Genomic DNA, 21,928 nt, shown 5'->3' with positions numbered 1-21,928 from the left:
CCTCATAGGGTTGTTGTGAGGATTAAATAATATAAGAAGAGTCTTTGCAACAGTACCTGGCAGAGTTAGGACTCAAAAGATTGTACTACTACTAGTTCTACTATAACTACTTCAACTACTACTATACAGCAAACATGGCTGCTTGGGCTCACCTAGTTCCAGAGGAACCAGTGTTTTGAGACGGCAGCCTGAGGTATCAGCTAACCTGAGGTGTCAACCTGATGGTTGAGCTTGATTGAGCCAGACTGACCCAAACTCATATTTAACGAGGACATATTTAACTGTCTTAACTAGGACAGAACAATCAGAATTTATCTTATTAATTTCTTATTTAAGGGCCAAATAGATAAACCTCTTTCCTTTCAAACTAAGTTAATAATAATCATTAGTAATTTGTCACCTCATTAGCATTTGTTGGCAATTAAGTCATCTCAATGTAAATAGTGTCTGTATGTGACAGGATGGCTGTTTTTTTTCCTCTGCAGGGGGAAAGGGGATTCACCAGAGGCCCGAGCATTGGCCAAACAGGTGGCTACGGCCTTGCAGAACTTACAGACCAAAACCAACAGGGCTGTGGCCAACAGCAGACCCACCAAAGCAGCTGTCCACCTTGAGGGCAAGATTGAGCAAGCACAGCGGTGGATTGATAATCCCACAGTGGATGACCGGGGAGTCGGTAAGGTCGTCAGTGCAGTCAGCCCTCATTAAACTGGTCTCAGTGAAAATAAGCAAGTTGTTGATAGAGATCCTGTATCATCTATAATTAGATGCAGAAGGGGTTCTTCAGCCACTGGTGAGTAAGTCATTCTACAGTGTGACTTCATTTCCAAATGTAGCCAATAAGATTCCTGTGATTTAATTAAGAAGTATTAGCAAATAAATGATTTTGCTATGGGCAAATAGAAAAGTCCTCAGTCTATGCAGAAATAGAAGTGTAATGATGTATGCCTGAAATTTATACAATGTTATAAGCCAATGTTACCGCAATAAAAAAATAAATTAATTTAAAAATTGAAAAAGAAAAAGAAAAGTCCTCAGGTTGGAATTAAAACTTTGAACTAATTATTTCCAGTCTATGTATCTGTCCATTCTATTGTATTTCTGTTATTACAGTCCTTAGAAAATTCTCAGTTAAAGATAATTTTTAAAAATAAGTAAAAGACACTTAACTACCAAGATTATTATTCAGTTGTGAAAGCTCCTGTATCACCCAGTCACCTGTAGAGTTGACAACCTAGAATTTTGACTTTTGGGAGATTTTAGGAATGGATCTATAGAAATTTAGGCCATATTATGATAGCAAGCCTGCTGAAGTTGAGGGATCTATTTACTTCATTTACTGTATTCATTGGATAAAAAGATAAATTTTTTAATTGGTGGTTCCCAGTGTTAGGGAATTAGGCTAACATATAATTCACTGGTGGAGGAATAAATTGGCACAAACTTTTCAAATGTTAATTTCGTATTATATGTTGAGAGCTTTAAAAAAGTTCATATCCATTGATCCAGCAATTTGTCTTATAGGAGTTTATTCTAAGAAATAATTAGAGGGCCGGCCTGGTGGCTTAGCGGTTAAGTGCGTGCGCTCCACTGCTGGTGGCCCGGGTTCGGATCCCGGGCGCGCACCGACGCACCGCTTCTCCGGCCATGCTGAGGCTGCGTCCCACATACAGCAACTAGAAGGATGTGCAGCTATGACATACAACTATCTACTGGGGCTTTGGGGGAAAAATAAATAAATAAAATCTTTAAAAAAAAAAAAAAAAAGAAATAGAGATGTTTCTAAGGATTTACATACAAGAGTGTATATAAACAGTGTAAATGTTTAATAACAAGCAAATGGCCAAATAATTATGGTTAATATGATAAAATATTACGTAAATTTTAGATGATGATTTTTGAAGAATGTTTAATGATGTGGAAAACTGCTTGCATTAAATAAAAAGAAACAAGGAATAAAAATTAATGTATAGTATAATCCCAATTTTGTATGTGTAAATAGGACCTGCAATGCATTAAAAACGACTGGAAGGAAATGTTCAAATATGCCAGTCTCCAAGTGATAGAATTATGAGTGGTTTATCTATTTTTATTTATACTTTTCTGTATTTCTCATATTTTTTCCTATTGTTAGGGGAAAAAAACCCACTAAATGTTACTGTTAAAAAACAAAACAAAACAAAAAAACACTCACCAGAATGGCACTGTAATTACCTTCTCCAGGTCTATGTGAGTTTCAGTGTTTTCCTCTTGGTCCAGGTCAGGCTGCCATCCGGGGGCTTGTGGCCGAAGGGCATCGTCTGGCTAATGTCATGATGGGACCTTATCGCCAAGATCTTCTTGCAAAGTGTGACAGAGTGGACCAGCTGACGGCCCAGCTGGCTGACCTGGCTGCCAGAGGGGAAGGGGAGAGTCCTCAGGCCAGAGCACTTGCATCTCAGCTCCAAGACTCTCTAAAGGTAGAACTTAGGCGTGTATATCATTACATTCCTTATGCTTACTACTATTGAAAAACTAGGGAGGGAGAGTTTTTTTAAATATATAATTTCTTGAGTGTAGGGAAAGTGAAAAGAGTGTGACCAAGGATATAAGGAAATCCACAGCTTATTAGGAAAAAGCTCACCAGTGACAGCAACTGAAGTTATGTTTCTCACATTTCACTCAATCAAGAGCTCTTTTGAATTTGCTCTATCCACCTATCACCTGTACTTTTTATTTACTCAATATTTTTCTTAAAATGGATTCCTTTTTTAAACTTAAATAAATTTATTTAGAAGAAAACTTTATAATAATCCTGGAATCTTGAGCTTGATGAGCTAGTTATATTTTTTTCTAATATTCTTTAAAAGAAGTACATAATTATTAAAATAAAAACATTTGTCTATATAACACCTAAAATCATCTCAGGTATCACCAGCCAGTACATGCCACTCACCTTAAGAAACAGTGGGGGTGGGGCCAGCCCTGTGGCCTATCTGTTAAGTGTGCGCACTCCACTACTGGCAGCCTGGGGTCGGATCCCTGGGGCCGCACCAACACACCGCTTGTCTGGCCATGCTGAGGTGGCGTCCCACATACAGCAACTATAAGGATGTACAACTATGACATATAACTATCTACTGGGGCCTTGGGGAGAAAAAGGGGAGAAAAGGAGGAGGATTGGCAATAGATGTTAGCTCAGGGCCAGTCTTCCTCAGCAAAAAGAGGAGGATTGGCATGGATGTTAGCTCAGGGCTGATCTTCCTCACAAAAGATAAAAAAGAAACAGTGGGGGCGATTGAGACTTCTTTGTATAAATCCAGAAAACATAGATTGGACTAAGTGTGATAACCATGAAAAGGAGATTTTTCATGACTTCTTTAGACCTATGTTAAGAAATGGATAGATATATTAGTTATCAAGTTTTTCCATAAACTTAATTGAAAAAACATGTATCAAAAAAATTCCCATTCTTGATTTCTTTCCTCTTAATAGAAGAGGAAAATTGGCACCGCACCCACCAAACAATCCGTCTAGTTACTGTGGTCATTATCAGGCCCGTCCAGTACTGGGAGTGGTGAGGAACTGCATCTCGTCCTAGGGCCTTCTTTGGGCTCAACCCCATGATTCTCAGTATTGTTTCTTAGAGGCCGCCAAGAAAAGAAGTAAAATTTCTTGATTGCATGAAACAGTCTCTAGGGAAATGTGAGTCGTGTCTTACCTCTCCTATTAGACACTAATCACTTAGGGGGCAGGATTCATATCTTACACCTGTTCCACGCTAGCTCAGTGCTTTGTGCATAGTTGATACTCAATAAATATTTATTGAATGAATGAATGTGTCAGTGAAGTGAGAACATTGGCATATGTGCTCTTTGGATATTTTTGGAAATTTTTATTTGTAAACAATATTTTTAAGGATCTGAAAGCCCAGATGCAGGAGGCCATGACTCAGGAGGTGTCAGATGTTTTCAGCGATACCACAACTCCCATCAAGCTGTTGGCAGTTGCGGCCACTGCACCCCCTGATGCACCCAATAGGGAAGAGGTGGGTATCTGAGGTCTTCCATTTCTTCTGTTTGCCAGCCACACACACACACACGCACACACACGCACACTTATGCGTTCATTGATTGATTATTTATTTGTAAAGGTAAAATGTGATTACAGTGTACATCGGGGACGGTGGTTGGGAAATTGCAGATGAAGAGTGGAAGGGTAGAAGAGGGAAGGCCCCGCACCCTCTTCTCTTAGTCACCAAATATATCAGTTAGGGATGTCTTTAGGACATATCTTTAGTTGCAAGCAGTAGAAGACCTGACCATCAGAGATTAAAACAAATGGGTTTTATTCTCATCACATAACAAGAAACATGGAGGTAGATAGCCTTGTTTCAGCAACTTGACACCAGGAAAGCTGGCATTTCTGTGATTTTCTTGGTCTTTTCATCATGGTGTGAGATGGCGATTGCAGCCCTAGGCATCATGTTCAAGGCAGTAAGAAATAAGGGATGGGCGCATTCCAGTCACAACTATACCTTTTATTAGGGCACTTTATTCTCAACACAGAAGTCAGGGTGATCCTTTTAAATCATTTGATGTCATTCTTCTACTCAAACCCTTCCAATGACACCTCCCTGACCCAGAGTGAAGCCAGAGTCCTTACAATGAACAGTAAGGCCAGTGATGTGGTGGTAGACCAGCTCTCCAGGAAAAAAACCCCAAGAGCAAAAAGCCTTGATCTGTAATGTTTGTTGATTTCCATAATGTAAACATTCCCATCATGGCTGTTTCAATGTGAAGTCACTGAAAGCAGAGTTGGAAAGAGATGGGCAGATTTGGCTCTTGTGAGCTGGGTGAGTTGGTACAAGTGGCTTCAGCACACCCCTGCATCTGGTCCCCCATCTACTTCTCTGACCTCCTGTGGTATCACTCTTCCCCCTCATGTTCCTCTGTCTACATTGACCTCCTTGCATTGTATTCTCAGTATTCTTTTTTATGTTTATGTGTTCTAGCCTTGGGGCCTTTGTACTTATTGTTCTCTCTGGTATGTCCATAGATAACTATATGTGTTATTCACTTACTTTCTTCAGCTTTCTACTGAAATGTCACTTTTGGGTGATCACCTAAGATAGCAACCCCACCCCAGGAATTTCCTAATCTCTATATCCTATTTTTCTCCTTAGCATTTATCAACATTTGATGTATTTACCTTGTTTTTTGTTTGTCTGTCTTCCTCACATTAGCATGAAAATTCCATGCAGGCGGGGACCTTGTTTTGTTATTACTTTATTCCCAGTTCTTAGAACAGTGCTTGGCCCATCATTGATACTGAATGAATGAAAGTAAAGAAATCCTGCAGGAGACTTTTGCTTATGTGTCATTGGCTAGAACTCTATTATATGGCTACCCAAGATGCAAAGGAATCTAAGAAAGCAAGTATTTACTTTTCCAGCCTCTGTAGTATTGGCAGCAAAGGAGAAGGGGTTGGGTCAGGCAGCCAAGACAGAGTAGAACTAGTGGGTAGAGGTTTGTGTTCCTCTTGTTTGCTAATGACCCCCATTTTGTTTCTCTAGCCTAGGTTACTGGGCAGTTCAGCTCATGGTCCCCTTAGGCTAGGATGATTTGCTGTTTTTCATTACAGACTTCTCTGAGTTTCAGACTAGTAGATCCTACTGTCTGCTGGTAATCTCCACCTAGATGTTTCATAGGTACCTTAGTGTGTCTTATCCTCCTGTTCTCTCTCTTGGAAATTTATTTGTGAGTCACTATTAACTGTTTCCTTCCCTTCATCTTCCCACACCAGTAAATTAAGGCAAGCGAATTTGATTTCACAAATATTTCTTGAATCCTTTCCATTTTCCATTCATGTTGCCACTCTCTAGTTCTGAACCTTGTCCCCTGCTGCCTGTATGACTGCTCAGCTCTGGCTGGTTTTCTTTGAATCTGTCACTAGGCCATGAATAAAATGAAAATACAGATCTGACCCCTGATATTTTCCTGCTTAAACCCTTCAGTGGGCCTTCCCTTTCGTATAGAATAAAGCCAGAGCTCTGTGATCTGCTTTCTAATACTCTCTCTGTATCTATTTCCCACAAACCCCTGCCTCTCAGTTCATGCCCCAGCGATACCTAATTGCTTATAGTTTCCTGCATACTCTGTCCTTTCTCCCTTCCATGTCTTTGTTTTTTCTGTCTCTCTGCCTAATTATCTTCTTCTTCTTTTTCAGTTAATTGCTATTTATCCTTTATCCTATTATCCTTTACTTGCTGGATAGGTTAAGAGCCTTTCCTTTTGCTCCCATGCTATCAGTGCTTAGCTTTATTATTGCACATAGCACACTCTATTATAAATATCTGCCAATGGGCCTTTTTTTACCCCACTAGGAGTGAACTCCTTGAGATACAGAAATTATGTCTTATTCATCTTTGTATCTTCAGCACCTACGCCAGGGTCTGGCACATAACAGGTGATCAGTAAATTTTGATTGAGTCACAAGAACAGCAAGCTTAGCAGACAGTTTAATCAGGGGGAGCAGCAGACACGGGCTGGGATTGAGATGATCAACCAAGGTAGGCAAAAGCCCTGTAGATCCAGAGTGTGAGAGATCAGCCAAGGAGAGAAACAAGGACTGAGGCCAGGAGGCAGGGACAGAGATTTAGGCAGAGATTCTGAGCATTAAATGGCAAGAACCCAGGTAGCTGAATCCAAACAAGAGGCCAGGACAGGGAAGAGACTTGAGTGGGTAAATACAGAACCCTGACAATGAGATTGGAGCCTACTGTTGAGCCAAGAGACCTTTAGAGATTGCCTGCCGGGAGCCAGAACTAGTCTCCAAGTGTAGGCAGGTAGACCCTTGGGACGAGGCAAAGAAGAGGATGCATTCTGCCAGGCAGTTCCTGACGTGCTCTGTGTATAGTATAAACCTGACCCAGTGCTGTTTGGTATACCTTGCTTTTTCAAGCATCAATTCTAATAATGTTATCCAAACAGATGACAGAAGAGCTTTGTCATTTTATCTAAGTTAAATCGTCCCCTTCATGGTATGCAACCTTGCATAATATCTTTGTTGAAGGAAAAGTTAACTTTTTTAAAATGTGAGAGCTGAATGAACAATTCAGTAGATGGTTTTACGTTGGGGGTAGTAAAAGTCAGCCATCCTTACCCTTGTGTCAGGCGTGAGTGTGAGCACCAGCTATTGTTTTTCCCATGGAGGTCAGGGCAGAGTTTTTACAACATTAATGGTAATGGGATATGTGAGGGTGCTGCCCTGAGGAGGCTGGAGCTCTGTTTAGGACTCCATGGATATTCTTGGCTTTTAATGCAGCCAGCCGCCTACACTGGAGCCTGGAGTGGGTTTGTCTGTCTTCTTCAAACTAGAGGATGAGCCTTTTGGAAATGGGAATTATTTGTCTTCACATTCTGTGAACTCCTTACTGCAGACCACACAGTGCTGTCTGTCCTCTTTGCGCTTGGTAAGCACTGGTTGCACTGAAATTCAGGGGTGTGTGTGTGCGTGCACATGATGCTTATGGCCAAACCTCTGAGGAGATATAGCAAGGCCAAGGCTTGGTGTTTGACTGTTGTCTTATTAACTAGGGTTTGCTGTCATCTCTAAAGTCTTTGCTTGAGCAGTTGCTGCCTCTGCTTAAGGAGAGACTTTTTCTTTGGCTGCCTGACCTGTTTTATTGAAATAAATTTTCTTAATGTGTTTGTTTTTTCCTCAAGGTATTTGATGAGAGAGCAGCTAACTTTGAAAACCATTCAGGAAGGCTTGGTGCCACGGCAGAGAAGGCCGCTGCTGTTGGAACTGCTAATAAATCAACGGTGGAAGGCATTCAGGCATCAGTGAAGACGGCCCGAGAACTCACACCCCAGGTTGGGTTTTGCTCACTCTTCATCATTTCAATATTTACCATATAGTATTCAATAAAGCAGATCAATTACAGAATGGTTTCTATACATTTTTGAACACTTATGTAAAATGTCATGAAAAAAACACACATACCCGTAGTGTCAAAATCATTTTTGTATTGTTTGAATTTTTTACAATGATTATAGATTAGTTTTGAAAGTAGAAAAAACTAGTAAAGCACCCTCCCCCCCACACACACACATATAATTAGGGAAATATTTGGATAATCTTGAGAGGTTAGTTTGTTTTGATTTTAGAGCTTATGCCTTTCCCTACATCCCTTCAAGGGAATTTTTTAAAAATTCAGTTATGTCCATAACTTGTTTTCTTTTTCCTACTTAATTATATAACCAAGATATAGCTAGTATGCTGTGAACAGTATACTGAAAGAGTGGGAACAAAAGAAAACAATTTGGACAGGAATTAAAGTTCTAATACATGATCGGTGTTTTTAAAAATATCAGTTCAACATCGTTTAGTGTGGTGTTTGTGCACTTTTTATTCTAATCAAATTATAGAAACTTCATTATTTTTTCATTCAGCAGTTTTACAATCTGTGATACTGGCTTTGGTGGGAACGTGCAGGGAGAGACAGGGGAAATAAGCACATCTCTTAATTGTTCAACTTTTGGCCACATGGCATGATAACAAGTTAGATTCTCTTGAAAAATCATACTTGTCCAACTTTTTTAAAAAACTTGCATAAAATATGAACATGTCTAACTTTCTTTAAAAACTTGCATAAAACGTGGAATGTAAAACATAGGATTTCTGTATAAAACTCAGATTCCTAAAAAAGAGAAATAGAAGACTAGATTTAAGACACCAACTGTAGAAAGAGCAAGGACTTTGGAAACAGATCTGGACTTAAATTCTCTGTGACTTTGAGTTTCCTCATCTGTAAAATGGAGATAATTCCTTCTTGATGAATTGTTTTGAGGATTAAGAGGATGCTTGTACAGCCTGAAACTTACCAAATACTCGATAAATGTTAGTTCCTTCCTCAAGTGCTCTGACTGGGTGGGAGCTTTTGAGCAAGTCACTTAAATTTTCTGAGCCTTGGTATTTGCATCTGCGAAGTGGAGAAATTACCTGTCCTGTCTCTCTCACAGGCTTGTTGTGAGGATTCAGTAAGATAATGGATAAGAAAGCACTTTGTTAACTGTAGACAGTTATTTCTTATAAATATTCCTATCAGTTTTAAGTAATTTTTAGTATCTTCATGGTGCTTTTTAAAATGGAAGAGTTGACATCAAGGGCTTAAATATATGTCAGTTTTGTGTATGTCCTAAAGTATGACGTGAACACCCATTTACTTTGTAACTTTATTGCTTTCTTAAAATCAGGCTGTGACTGTAAAACCTTTTGCAAGGGCCTATTCTGGGGTGCTATTTATGAAACCAAACCTAATGTGTTCAGTCTGAAAAGAGACTTGCTGATTTTTGGCTTTACAGCGCCATCTGCAGGTAAAGAGGAGGAAGCTTCGCTGAAGCTTTGTATTTCAGTGGGAGGGTGCTCTGGTGTTTAAAGGTTGTTCTGTCATTGCCAGGTCGTCTCAGCTGCTCGCATCTTACTTAGGAATCCTGGAAATCAAGCTGCTTATGAACATTTTGAGACCATGAAGAACCAGTGGATCGATAATGTTGAGAAAATGACAGGTAGAGTTGTGTGCAAGGTTCTTATTGTCTAATCCATGAGGAATGAGTTCTGAGAAACTCAAGCAAGACCGGTTATGTTACTCAGCTGTAATTGGATAAAGGGACGGTCATGTGCTCGACAGTGTACAGCCGCGGTTTCTCATTCAAGCCTTGCAACTTTGTCTGAAGAGAGACTCTTTGAGTCTCTTTTATTTTAATGCTGCCCTCCCAGTGTGATGTTTATTGTTACAGCTCCTATCTTCTCCTTGAATAGTGTCTTTGCTCAGTCTGAGCCAGAGTTTGGTTTCAGAGGCTGAGAGGCAGTGTTTTTGGATACAGAAAGTGTCCCTGTCATTTTCAATGGGTTCACATTTCAAGTAACTACAATAGCTACCATTTAACACAACTTGTCTCAGAGTTTCCTCCAACTTATCAACTACGTAGTTTTAAAAAGAAGGAGAGACCAACCACCAGCAAACCTGTGTCTGTGCGATTGAAGTGGCACCTCTGAATCTTCATTCTCTGTGGAGGGAGGGATAGGAGAGGAGGGAAGAAATGAGGAATGCAGGCTCTTCTGCTTCCCTGCAGAACCTGCTGTGACAGGGGTCCATTGCAGGCAGAGATGAAAGTGGAGCTCCTAAGGTATCTGAAGAGAGGTAACAGAAACAAGAAACAGGCTCTTAGAGTTACTGGAATCCTCCATGTGGCTCATCTTGGGCACTACAAGCTGCCAACAAGCAACAGATGGCTTGGGAGTGAGACAGGAAGGGAGAAAATGTTGTTAACAGATAATGTGGTGGTGATGCGGTGCAGGTTTCGGGCGCAATTTTTATTTTTATTTCCTCCTGATGTCGTTACATTTCCTGTTGTCTGTGGTAGATACAAGAAGGCCAGTGACCATAGTTAGTGTAAATGCTGTGAGTCTATATGGCCTCCTGGGCTGCTACATCCTCATCTTTTTTTTAACTATGGTATTCACCTGGAAGGTTTTGATTGTATAAGAAGGGCTTTGAGCTAAAGGAGAGAATTCTGGGTGTTGTACTTTCACATGAGAAACGAGTGGACAACAGGCTTTTGGAATCTCTGTTCTTCTAAAATAGAAACTAAATTCCATTTCTGTTCTCCTGACAGGGCTGGTGGACGAAGCCATTGATACCAAATCTCTGTTGGATGCTTCTGAAGAAGCAATTAAAAAGGACCTGGACAAGTGTAAAGTAGCCATGGCCAATATTCAGCCTCAGATGCTGGTCGCTGGGGCAACTAGCATTGCTCGTCGGGCCAACCGGATCTTGTTGGTGGCTAAGAGGGAGGTGGAGAACTCGGAGGATCCCAAGTTCCGTGAGGCTGTGAAAGCTGCCTCAGATGAATTGAGCAAAACTATCTCCCCAATGGTGATGGATGCAAAGGCTGTGGCCGGAAACATTTCTGATCCTGGTAAGCAATGCATGGTGTGGTTCACCTCAGCTGAGAAGTTAACTCAGGAAGCTGACAGAGTGGGGAGAAAATATGCACCCCACAAGCACCACATACAAAATCTGGGAGCAAAAACTACAGATACTTAGTTTGAGAATGCTAGATTAATCTTTTTCTGTACAAAAGATATTGAACAGTATATTTTCTGCAACATTGGCAGGGTTGTTGTAAGTTACTCTGGACCAACTTCTCTGCACTTTTTTAATGTCTGACTAAATAGCTCCTGGCCCTGTTTAGTCATTATTTTGGAAATTTCTCAAAAGATGCATGATAAACAGTTTACCAACTGTTTAGCTTATGTAACCAGCATTACTTTTCTTTCTTTTTTTTTTTGTGAGGAACATCAGCCCTGAGCTAACATCCATGCCAATCCTCCTCTTTTTGCTGAGGAAGACTGGCCCTGGGCTAACATCCGTGCCCATCTTCCTCCACTTTACATGGGACGCCGCCACAGCATGGCTTGACAAGCGGTGCCTCGGTGCATGCCCGGGATCTGAACCCAGGCCACCAGCAGCAGAGCACACGCACTTAACCGCTACACCACAGGGCTGGCCCCCAGCATTACTTTTCTTAAAATGCTTTTTCTCTGGAAAACATGTTCCATTTCTATCAAATCTGGGGAGCTCAAGTTGACCTGTGGTCTCCTAGGTGATTATCCTGGTCCTACACCAAAGAATCTAGGTTTTCTTTAGCTGAATTTTGATCATGTTTTCAGTACTACTAAAGATAATACCACTCCTTTGATTGGAAACATCTGAATTCCTTCCTGTTCTGAGCATCCAATGTTTCTAGCTTCGTCTATGAGTAGAGTCCAGTTAATGTGAGAGAGTGGGAAGGAGGGGCTGCCCTATTCATCCCTAGCCCAGGCAGAATCTTTCTAGTATCTTTAACCCACCATCACTAAGGACATGCTCAGTTTCCTAACTGGAGTTTCTAATAGCTTGAGTAGATTCCTAAATTCTATGTGACTGGACACGGTAGCAGCAGCTCAACCTAGGGGTTAATATGCTGAATGCCAAGTGGAGCAAAGGAGTAGGGAGAAAGGTGAGAAGTACTCCAGGGACTGTGTGCCCAATCTGAGACTGACATCTGCCCTGTTCTGAGTTGGGCAGGCTTATCTCTTGACTGCTTCATCATAAGAGAGGTGATGAGCACCACCTGAGTCCACAGTGTTCACGCCCCGGAGTGTCCTGAGTACTTGTTAGTAGTATAGGCAAGAAGGCCCCCTGAGCACTACAGGGCACAGGTGGTTTGTGACACTTCTGACTCTTTGTAGGCCTCAGGGCATCTGCCTTACTCTTATCTCCCTTCCCTTCAATCATTGCCTGTGATGCTTACTGGCAGCTTCACATCCAGCTTTTGTTAATGGAAACGAGTTCTTTTGCTGGACAGACAGTGCTCCAAGGGCACTGACCTGCCCAGCCAAAAGTGAGGGCGTCTTGTGTTTAGGCCTGCAAAAGAGCTTCCTGGACTCAGGATATAGGATCCTGGGAGCTGTTGCCAAGGTCAGAGAAGCCTTCCAACCTCAGGAGCCTGACTTCCCGCCTCCTCCGCCAGACCTTGAGCAGCTCCGCGTAAGTAAATTCAGAGAGATGGGGAGAATTGAGCAGCGGGGCGCTGGGACTGTAGCAAGAGAGAGGTAGACTGTTCTGGATCCTCAATCACTAGGTGGCTTTGTTTAGCTTTTACTTAGAGCTTAGGCAAGGGTACAACTTGACTTTCATTCCTAAATCTACTGGAGTCCTCACCCAGTGCTTATGCATGGGGTGTGCTGGGTAGGTGGGGGTCTGTGGTGTTGGCCTGCTCTGATGAGGAGTGACGGGAGCAGCGGAGCTGGCTTTGGTAAGTGTGGAGGCGATGAGTGATGAGTTAGTGGGCAAGTTAGTGAGCAGTGGGAAAATAATCTGCTCAGCTTATAATGTGGTGAGGAGATTTCATGTGTTCCCAGTTGATGAGATGACGGCAAAACTGAGGTGGTTAGACTCTTGTGTATGTTCTTATTTCCTTTCCTTGACTTTTTTTTTAGCAACAAAAGTAATACAATCTTTTTTTTTTAAGAAAAGTTTATTTTTGTAATTTTTCTTTTTTGTAATTTTTTCCCCCAAAGCCCCAGTAGATAGTTGTATGTTGTAGTTGCACATCCTTCTAGTTGCAAGAAAAGTTTATTTTTTCCCAACTATAATTTAAAATCTTTTGATGTCCCCCAAAGTACCATGAATTTATTGTTCCATAGGTAAATGGTTTAGGAACAGGTTAGCTGGGCAATATCTTGCATATACAAATCCTAGAATCAGAAATAGTGATTATTTTTAGACATTAACTAACAGCATTGGAAATAGCTTGCCTTTGAGAATAGCTTATCAAGGCAATAATTTGGTTTATTCTCCTTGATTTTCTTTCTCATATTTAGTGTCAGTAAAAGATGTAAGTTTCTAAGTTGGTTGAGGACAAAATTGGATCATTGTGCCCATAGTTAAGAAACAGTGCTTCCCTAGCTTCCAACTCTATTTGATTCTTTCAATCAAATAAAGTGGGTGGTGGGTGGTTAGGGCCAGGGGGAGGGCTCTTATGGAGAATGGCTTCTCTTGTAATCAATAGAGTCATGACATTCAGAATCAAGATCTTAGAGGCCATTTTGTCTAGCTGCCCCTCATTGACAGATGAGGAACCTGAGGCCAAGGGGAGAAGTTACTTTCCTGTGTAGCTGCCCCTCAATAGACTCAGGACCAGAACTTAGATCTTTGAGAATCCTTGGTCCAGTAGTGCTGTGCATGCCTCACTGGGATATGTCCAAAACAGTAGCTGCTAGCTTTTTATGTCAAAAAAAGGAAAAATATATGCTTCTCTTAAGATTGAAGCAAGTGGTCCTTGTGCTCAGTGTGGGTGGTCTTATATGGAGTGAATGTGGGTGTCTTTTCTGGGGATGCTTTTTAGAGGAAAGGAAAGAATTCTAGGGGGGAGTAGTTCCTAAGGCTTTACTTACAACTTGGTGATTCTTTCTTAGCTGACAGATGAGCTTGCTCCTCCCAAACCACCTCTGCCTGAGGGTGAGGTCCCTCCTCCCAGGCCCCCACCACCGGAGGAGAAGGATGAAGAGTTCCCTGAGCAGAAAGCTGGGGAGGTGATAAACCAGCCAATGATGATGGCTGCCAGGCAGCTCCATGATGAAGCTCGCAAATGGTCCAGCAAGGTGAGTAATAAAGCTTTTCTTGTTGAGAAAGGATGAAGAACCATGCACACAGCCCAGAAGAAGAGTCTGTTTGGAAAGTCACCCTCTCTCTGCTTTGGTTCCTGTTGTTGCCAATAGCATGATCCTATTCTAGTTGTTTAGTGAGATGTTTCTGATGCTTGATGATTTCTCCTTCTGGCAGCAAAAATGAGAGCTAGGATGCCTGTGGTTTGAGGGTTCCTCTCCTCTGTCCATTAGAGTGTCAGCTGTCCTGATGCTGGACATTTGGCATCTTTTAGAAATTGCTTTTCTTCCTTAGTATTGCTGAATGTTTTTAGATGCTCTCTCGCTAATTATCAGCACTCCAAACATGACACTGTCTTCTGTGGGCTCTGCTACAGCTAGATGAAATGTTTGCATTTTCCTTCTTTTTTTTCATAGAAGCAAGTAGATTGCTGTCTTAGAAGCCATGTGCTTGGCCCTTTTCTCAGAATCATCTTACTCTTCAACTCAAGACAGCTCCAGGCTAACTCTGACTAAACAAATCTAAAAGTGTAAATATTAACGTGGTTGGTAAAAATTTGGATGCTACGGCAGTCATGCCTCATGAATAACTTTTGCTTATTTTCCCCTAAATGATGAAAAGTGAGTGGTAGCTTTTGTAGATAAGAGCTAGATATTATTACTAACCTTGCAGTGAAATGTAGTTTTAAGTCAGTTCTGAACTGTTTCTAATATGACCCTAGATCTTTACTCCCACCGACCATTTGCCTTTGTTCTTTTCACACCCTCAGCCTTCTCAAGCTCTTGTATTGAATGTAGTTCCCCAGGGACCTCCTGCACATGCAGCTGATCTTGGGTTTCTTCAGGCTAGGAAATTGACCTTGTTTTTTTTTTTTAATATATTTTTTTTAATTTTATTTATTTATTTTTTCCCCCAAAGCCCCAGTAGATAGCTGTATGTCACAGCTGCACATCCTTCCAGTTGCTGCACGTGGGACGCGGCACCAGCATGGCCGGGGAGGTGGCCCCAGCATGGCCGGAGCAGCGGCGCATTGGTGCGCACCTGGGATCCGATCCCCGGCCGCCAGCAGCAGAACATGCGCACTCAACCGCTAAGCCACGGGGCCGGCCCCAGACCTTGGTTTTTTAATTCTTTTTTTCTGAACCGTTAGCTGTAAGCCCAGGTTCTAAGAAGGAATGGTGACTTTGCTGGTCAGGTCTAACCTGTGGATTTATTTATTTATTTATTTATTTATTTATTTTTGGTGAGGAAGAGTGGCCCTGAGCTAACATCTGTTGCCAATCTCCCTCTTTTTGCTTGAGGAAGATTGTCCCTGAGCTAACATCTGTGCCGATCTTCCTCCATTTTATATGTGGGACACCACCACAGCATGACTTGATGAGCGGTGTGTAGGTCTGCGCCTGGATCCGAACTCGTGAACCCTGGGCCACTGAAGTGGAGCGTGCGAACTTAACCACCATGCCACCGAGCCAGCCCCAGTGGAATTATTTATAATCATATCTCTCTAAGTGGGGCATGCACACCTAGGACCATTAGCAGGCATGTGAGGAGTGGGGTTGAGGTGACAAAGAAAGTTGGTTTTACTCAAAGATTTTAAAGGAAATTTAAATTTCATTACAAATAAACCCAGATACATTGGGAAGTGGAACACAAAATATACATGAATTGTAAAGGTAAAGATAAAATTTAAGGGGCAGACAGCATTGGCCTACCTATTTACCCCATTCTGCCACTTGTGGCCAGAAATCCTTAGGTCTGACTGTCTCTGGAGGTTTGGAGCATCAGAGGATTGCTGACTTTGAGCTGTGTGAAGTCAGGAGGTACTTGAACCATGTGTGTTTGGGGAGGTGGGTGGTGGTATGTGTTTGTGTATCTGTCAATCTATCTGTCTTGGTATACTTTGGGACTCTGAATCCCAGCAGCAGTGAGCTGGCCTCTCCTCCAAGGAATGAAGATGAGTCCTGGTTGAGGCAGAGGTTAGGATTTCGATGGTACCTGAACCCCTCGTTGGCCCTGAATGCTCCAGCTTTGTCATCACCTTGTGGAGACAAGCTTCTGTGCAGGATAAGACTTTTAGGAGTGATAGCAACCTCCAGTAAAATTCCACACAAACTCCTACTTCCTCTTGATTAGAGAGACATGTTTGATATAAAGAACCAGTGTTCACCATTCATCACTTAAGTGGTTTGGCTTCATTGAGGCAATTCTTTTTATTTTCTTTCCTCTCCAGCCTATTTCAGCATTTGATCCCCCTGCCTCCTCCCCTGGCCTTTCAGAATCCTCATCCCTGGTATTAAATTCATTCTCTCCCCTTCATGGATCCTCTTCTCTCATGGGCACCAATTTTGGGCTCCTTTGAGCTCAGCCTTGGTGAGTTGCCAAGTCCACGAGTTATCTGTGAAATATGTAAATTGAGTTTGAGGTGAGTGAGAACCCTGTTTTGCAACGGAGAGATTTCTATTTTACCCAAAGAAGAGCTTTCTGAGTTGGTACTAGCAGTGGATTTAATATGAGATTGTGGAAGCGTTGTCTCTGAAGACCTTGAGGGGATAGAGAGCTGGTCTGAGGTGCGGGTTTTCCCTAAGATGGAGGCCTGTATGACATGTCTTCTTGAGGCTTCTTCCAGCTGGATGATTGTGGCATACCCGATAAGTCCTTTTCACTCACCATCATGTTTGCTTTCTTGCCTCTTTCCTTGTTTGATATATCTCTTGTCTCCAATGTATCGTTTTTAATTCTGGGACTTTTAACTCCTGAGAGAAATAATAATCTGTGGCTGGCAGCTGCAGAGCTGATCCAAGTCACTGCCTGTGTCCAGGAACATGTAGAACAGTGTCCATGCCAGCAGGGTGTCACTTTGTTCTGTTCAAAGCAACTTGTGTGGCTGCGTTTACTTTTTTTCTCTGGATTCCTTTTAAAGGTAATCAGCTACTGTTGTTTGGTTGTTTAGCTTCTCAAAAATGTTCTGTCATGAGAATTACTCTTGGCAAGTTTAACTTTGGTAGTAAGTAAATAAAAAAGGAATGCCACTTGCTTTCTTTGTATAAATATTTCTCTGGAAACCCTTTGCCACTGGAGTGAGTCTCTTTCCTTCACTCACTATGAACAGGGTAGCTTGGGCTAGTGTTGGAGCCTGAGAATTCCCCCTTCTGTGGAGCTTGGTTCATCTGGCTCCCGGAGAATATGCCATTTTCTTTCCCATCCTAGGCAAGCTTTGGTTACTAAACCAGCTGAAGCTCAGTTCCCCAAGTCCTACTACTCTTACTAACACTGTCCCTGTTTCTCATCCTTCCTGCCATCGACAAAGCCGGGTAACCCAGCCGCTGAGGTGGGTATAAGTGTTGTAGCTGAGGCAGATGCGGCCGATGCTGTTGGGTTCCCTGTCCCCCCTGACATGGAAGACGATTACGAACCTGAGCTGCTGTTAATGCCATCCAATCAGCCGGTCAACCAACCCATTCTGGCCGCGGCTCAGTCATTGCATCGGGAAGCTACCAAGTGGTCTAGTAAGGTACTGATTAGCACCCCCAGTTGGGGCTGCTCCATATGCATCCGGCCATGTGCAGCCTTGACACGTTGCATCACTCATGATCTGTGCGGGTCCTGTGAGTCTGAGCAGGGTGGGCATCTGTCTTGTCTGCACCTTGTTGTTAGGAGGCTTCACAAGTTTGATAGGTTTGCTAATGCCAGATTAATTGGACTGCATTTATGTTTGGGGTCTAGAGAGAGATGGGGTCACTTTTTGAAAGGATTCCTTTTCTTACTGACCTTGCGGCCACTATGGGAACTTTAAACCCCTTGGGAAGCCGTTGATGCATCTCTCAATGACTTGCAGGTCAGGAACCATTGTAAACCATTAAAAAGTCACCTGGCCTGACCATTGAGCTTTGCCTGCCATCCCCCTCCCCTGCTGACCTCTCACTGATGGCTCAGGCAGAGTTGATCAGGGTGAGAAGCAGCTTTATATGGCAGGGTCTCTGGGGAGGACTGCTTGCTGCCCTGCTCTTGGCTGTGTGGCAGATGCTGGCCTTAATGGGAACCCACAGGGAAGGGGGCTTCACTGACTGCTTGTCCAGGTGTTTCAGTGAGAGAGGATGGGAGTGGGGAACAGTGAGCGCTCAAACCTGCAGGACAAGCAGCAGAGCTTTGGCTTTGGGGACTGAACCAAGGCTAGTTTGGGGTGTGGGGGTGGGGGTGATCAGTTTTTTTCCCTTTGAAGGTGGCATGTTGCAAGAAGAAAGGGTTTGAAGAGTGTTGGGTAATAATTAACCCTTGCACTACAGTCTTCTAACCAAGGTCATGAAGTCCTAGAATGATCCCAGGTCTGCCCTGCAAGAGATGGGCCCAGATGGCCTTGTCTAACACACCCCTGTTCTCATGACTTCTTCCCATACCTGTGTTCTCTCTGGCCTCAATTACTGCCTGAGATGTTACACGCCTTCCAGCATAAATGATCAGCCACTTCATGGTGCCTGTGGCGATCTCTCACAGAGTGCCCCGCAGTGGCATGGTTTGTGTCTGCCTCACTGCATCATAGAGAAATTGAAAAGCATGAGGGGAAAAATGTGGAGGGCCTGGCCTTTCAGGTTGTTTCAAACATAGCAGTTATTTTTGGTTGTTACTAGCCAAAAGATGAACCTTTTGAGGGCATAAAGTAAATTACTTGTGCAATTCTTTATTATGACTCATGAGGGTTTTAATGAACCAAAATGCAAAATCTAATATAAACTGCTATTAGTTGGCATGATGGGTTCCATTTACAGCTTGACTCATGATTTTTATTTTCCTGATAAGTCGCGCGGCATCCTCTTAGCTAAAGGTTTCTTTAATTGAAGCCACTTAGCTGAGGGGATTGAAGAATTGATCTGGGCCTTTTTAAATGTGAAAAATTAAAATAACATGTTCCTTAAGGCTAGCAGGACAAACAAGAGCCACTAGAGGGAGGGCAGGAGCAGTCTAGGTCAGAAAATATGTTTTTTTCTCACTGGGCTGATGATAGTTACTTGGGGTTTTAAATTCTAGTTCAGCTGTGACAGCCCTTGGCTGCTATTTGTAACAAGTGTAAGGATGAAGAGGATGATTTCAGCGTCTGGAAAGGCTCCTCTGTATTTTTCCCCTCAGGCCAGCTCTACTGCTTTTCCCCTGTAGAAAGGAAAATGCCTGTTTAACCAAATTCTTGGCCCCATTTTATTGACATTAACTTGGAGATGCTGAAGTGCTTGTTTAGTGCTGTGCCTGGGGCGCACATGTTGCCCTTTCAGACTAATACCCAGGTCTTCCTTTTTTCAGTTGGGTGATCTCTCTCTCTCTCTCTCTCACTCTCTCACTGAGTGCTGGGGTGAGTGCCCTGGCTCGCTCTTCTCTTTGTCTGTTTCTCCTGTGCTATCCATATCACTCAAGAACAGTCCTTTTATCCTCTTCTCACTCTTCCAGAGGGCTGCTAGAGCAGCAGGCTCTCTCCTCTTCTCTGTGCTTCTACTTCCTTCCCTTACTTGGCCAGAGCGTGGGCTGAGCTCACACTGTATCTTTGCTTCTCTCTAGGGCAATGACATCATTGCAGCAGCCAAGCGCATGGCTCTGTTGATGGCTGAGATGTCTCGGCTGGTAAGAGGAGGCAGTGGTACCAAGCGGGCACTGATTCAATGTGCCAAGGACATCGCCAAGGCCTCAGATGAGGTGACTCGGTTGGCCAAGGAGGTTGCCAAGCAGTGCACAGATAAGCGCATTAGAACCAACCTCTTACAGGTACTCAGGAAAAGTGTGTATGTGTATCAGAGTGGGGGTATGTGGGAGGGAGGAATGCAGAAGAGAGAAAAGTGGATGAGCAAGGAGGAGGTGGCACTTCAGAGTGGAAAGAAATAGCAGAAAGGGGAAATACACATGTGTATTTGGGAAAAACAAATTCAGGAAAGTTTATTTCCTAATCAAATCAAAGAATTTTAATGCTTCTATTTCTGGACACAGGCAATCTACTGATCCTAGGGAGAAAACAAGTGGAATCCTGCTGCTAATTTGAGTGCCTTCTGCATGCCAGCCACTAGGAATACAGAGGTGGATAAGTCTTGCCCTCAAGGAACTTGTGGGCAAGACAAATGTAGAAACATACTAAATTAAATTTTCTTTTTAGGTATGTGAGCGAATCCCAACCATAAGCACCCAGCTCAAAATCCTGTCCACGGTAAAGGCCACCATGCTGGGCCGGACCAACATCAGTGACGAGGAGTCTGAGCAGGTATGTGTCTGCTGCTTCTAGTTTCTTGCCAGCAGCTTCTGTGCTACTTTATAGCAATTTAATTCAGCTTTGGGGAAATTTTACCTGTGAACCGAGCATTTAGTATGTGGGATGGAGTCTTCAACTTTCTCAGGAGGGCGCCTGTGTTGGAGAAATGCGTCAGAAATTTGGAAGGGGAAGTGAAGCTCTTGTGTAACTTTTGTCATTTTACAGATGGGAAATTGAGGCCTAGGGAGATTAAGTGTCTGAATCAGTAGCAGTTAGGACTCTTCTCAGATCTTTTCCTCCCGGGAATAGGTTTGGCTCTCTTGAGGCCTTCAGTGCCTGTTTACTCCCACCCACTGTATCTTTCTGGCTGGAGAGAATTTCTGCTTCCTAGCTCTCTGGGTAAGTACCTGAGGGAGGATGAATACTGTAGGCTTTTCAGGCTCCTGTGCTGAGGCTGAAATGACAGCTCAAAGGAGGTACTTCTCTTTTGGTTTCTTTCTTTCTTTTTTTTTTTTGTAAGTAAGATCAGCCCTGAGCTAACAACCATGCCAATCCTCCTCTTTTTGCTGAGGAAGACTGGCCCTGGGCTAACATCTGTGCCCATCTTCCTCCACTTTATATGGGATGCCGCCACAGCATGGCCTGACAAGCAGTGCATCGGTGTGCGCCCGGGATCTGAACTTGGGCCGCCAGCAGCAGAGCGCACGCACTTAACTGCTATGCCGCCGGGCCGGCCCCACTTTTGGTTTTTTTGACAGAGATTGAAATAAGGATGGTGGGAGGGTTCTCTTAAGCGATGCTTCTTGTATGTACATACTTTAGCAAGCATTTCTTGGAGTTTGTCTTCCTTCCTTGCCTCCTGGAAATGTGGCCCAGATATTTCAGACAGCCCTCATTTGAGCACCTCTCCCTCTCCTTATCTCCCCTCTAGTGGGCTCTGCTGTGAGCCAGATTCCCAATTTCTTCTTATGGCAGGCAGCACATCTTTGGTTGAACTACCCAGACAAGGCTCATCATACATGGGGTATACATGCGGCACTGTATTAGCCACTGTATAGGGAGTTAAGAAAACAGACACAATCCCTCCCCTTGAGGAACTCACAAATAGTTTGGGAAACCATCTCTGATCTCTAGACCAGGAGACAGGGGCTAGGGGCACTTTAGAGGAGGCTACTTTTTTTGGTGCCAGTAGTGCTGCTTTCACTACCATGTTTCAATCCAACAGTTCTCACCCTAACCCTGTCTTCTCCCAAACCATGGGAACTGGATCTTCACCCCTAACTTCCATGTATTCTAGCCAGGGTTTGGGCCCTGAGCTCTTTCCTGTCATGTGATCTCTTCTGCCCCAAGAAGAGGAAGTGGAGAAAACAGGGAAGGAAGGATAAGGCTCAGAATTTCAGACCTTATTATTTAGTTAATCAATTAACTAACCAACATGTATCTTGAGAATATCTACTATGTTGCATTAAATATTTCAATTAAAAACAGGTAGAAACTGACAGTGTGGTAGA

General features: G+C 43.0%; 1 protein-coding gene across 2 annotated transcripts in view; it reads left to right on the top strand.

Moving 5' to 3' along the window:
- VCL (vinculin) overlaps positions 1 to 21,928 on the top strand; it is a 104,427-nt gene that overhangs the window by 76,915 nt on the left and 5,584 nt on the right. The window contains exons 11-21 of one of the 2 annotated variants that reach the window (XM_058543132.1): positions 486 to 676; positions 2,260 to 2,459; positions 3,899 to 4,027; positions 7,707 to 7,856; positions 9,443 to 9,551; positions 10,662 to 10,964; positions 12,453 to 12,577; positions 14,008 to 14,193; positions 17,505 to 17,708; positions 19,739 to 19,942; positions 20,325 to 20,429. In XM_058543132.1, coding sequence (XP_058399115.1) covers positions 486 to 676; positions 2,260 to 2,459; positions 3,899 to 4,027; positions 7,707 to 7,856; positions 9,443 to 9,551; positions 10,662 to 10,964; positions 12,453 to 12,577; positions 14,008 to 14,193; positions 17,505 to 17,708; positions 19,739 to 19,942; positions 20,325 to 20,429 — 1,906 coding nt within the window. The remainder of the gene's footprint in view (positions 1 to 485; positions 677 to 2,259; positions 2,460 to 3,898; positions 4,028 to 7,706; positions 7,857 to 9,442; positions 9,552 to 10,661; positions 10,965 to 12,452; positions 12,578 to 14,007; positions 14,194 to 17,504; positions 17,709 to 19,738; positions 19,943 to 20,324; positions 20,430 to 21,928) is intronic. The other variant, XM_058543131.1, reaches the window with a different exon arrangement.

The sequence above is a fragment of the Diceros bicornis genome, chromosome 6 (genome assembly GCF_020826845.1).
Source record: "Diceros bicornis minor isolate mBicDic1 chromosome 6, mDicBic1.mat.cur, whole genome shotgun sequence".
NCBI lineage: Eukaryota > Metazoa > Chordata > Mammalia > Perissodactyla > Rhinocerotidae > Diceros > Diceros bicornis.
This window is presented reverse-complemented; position numbering and strand designations above follow the sequence as displayed.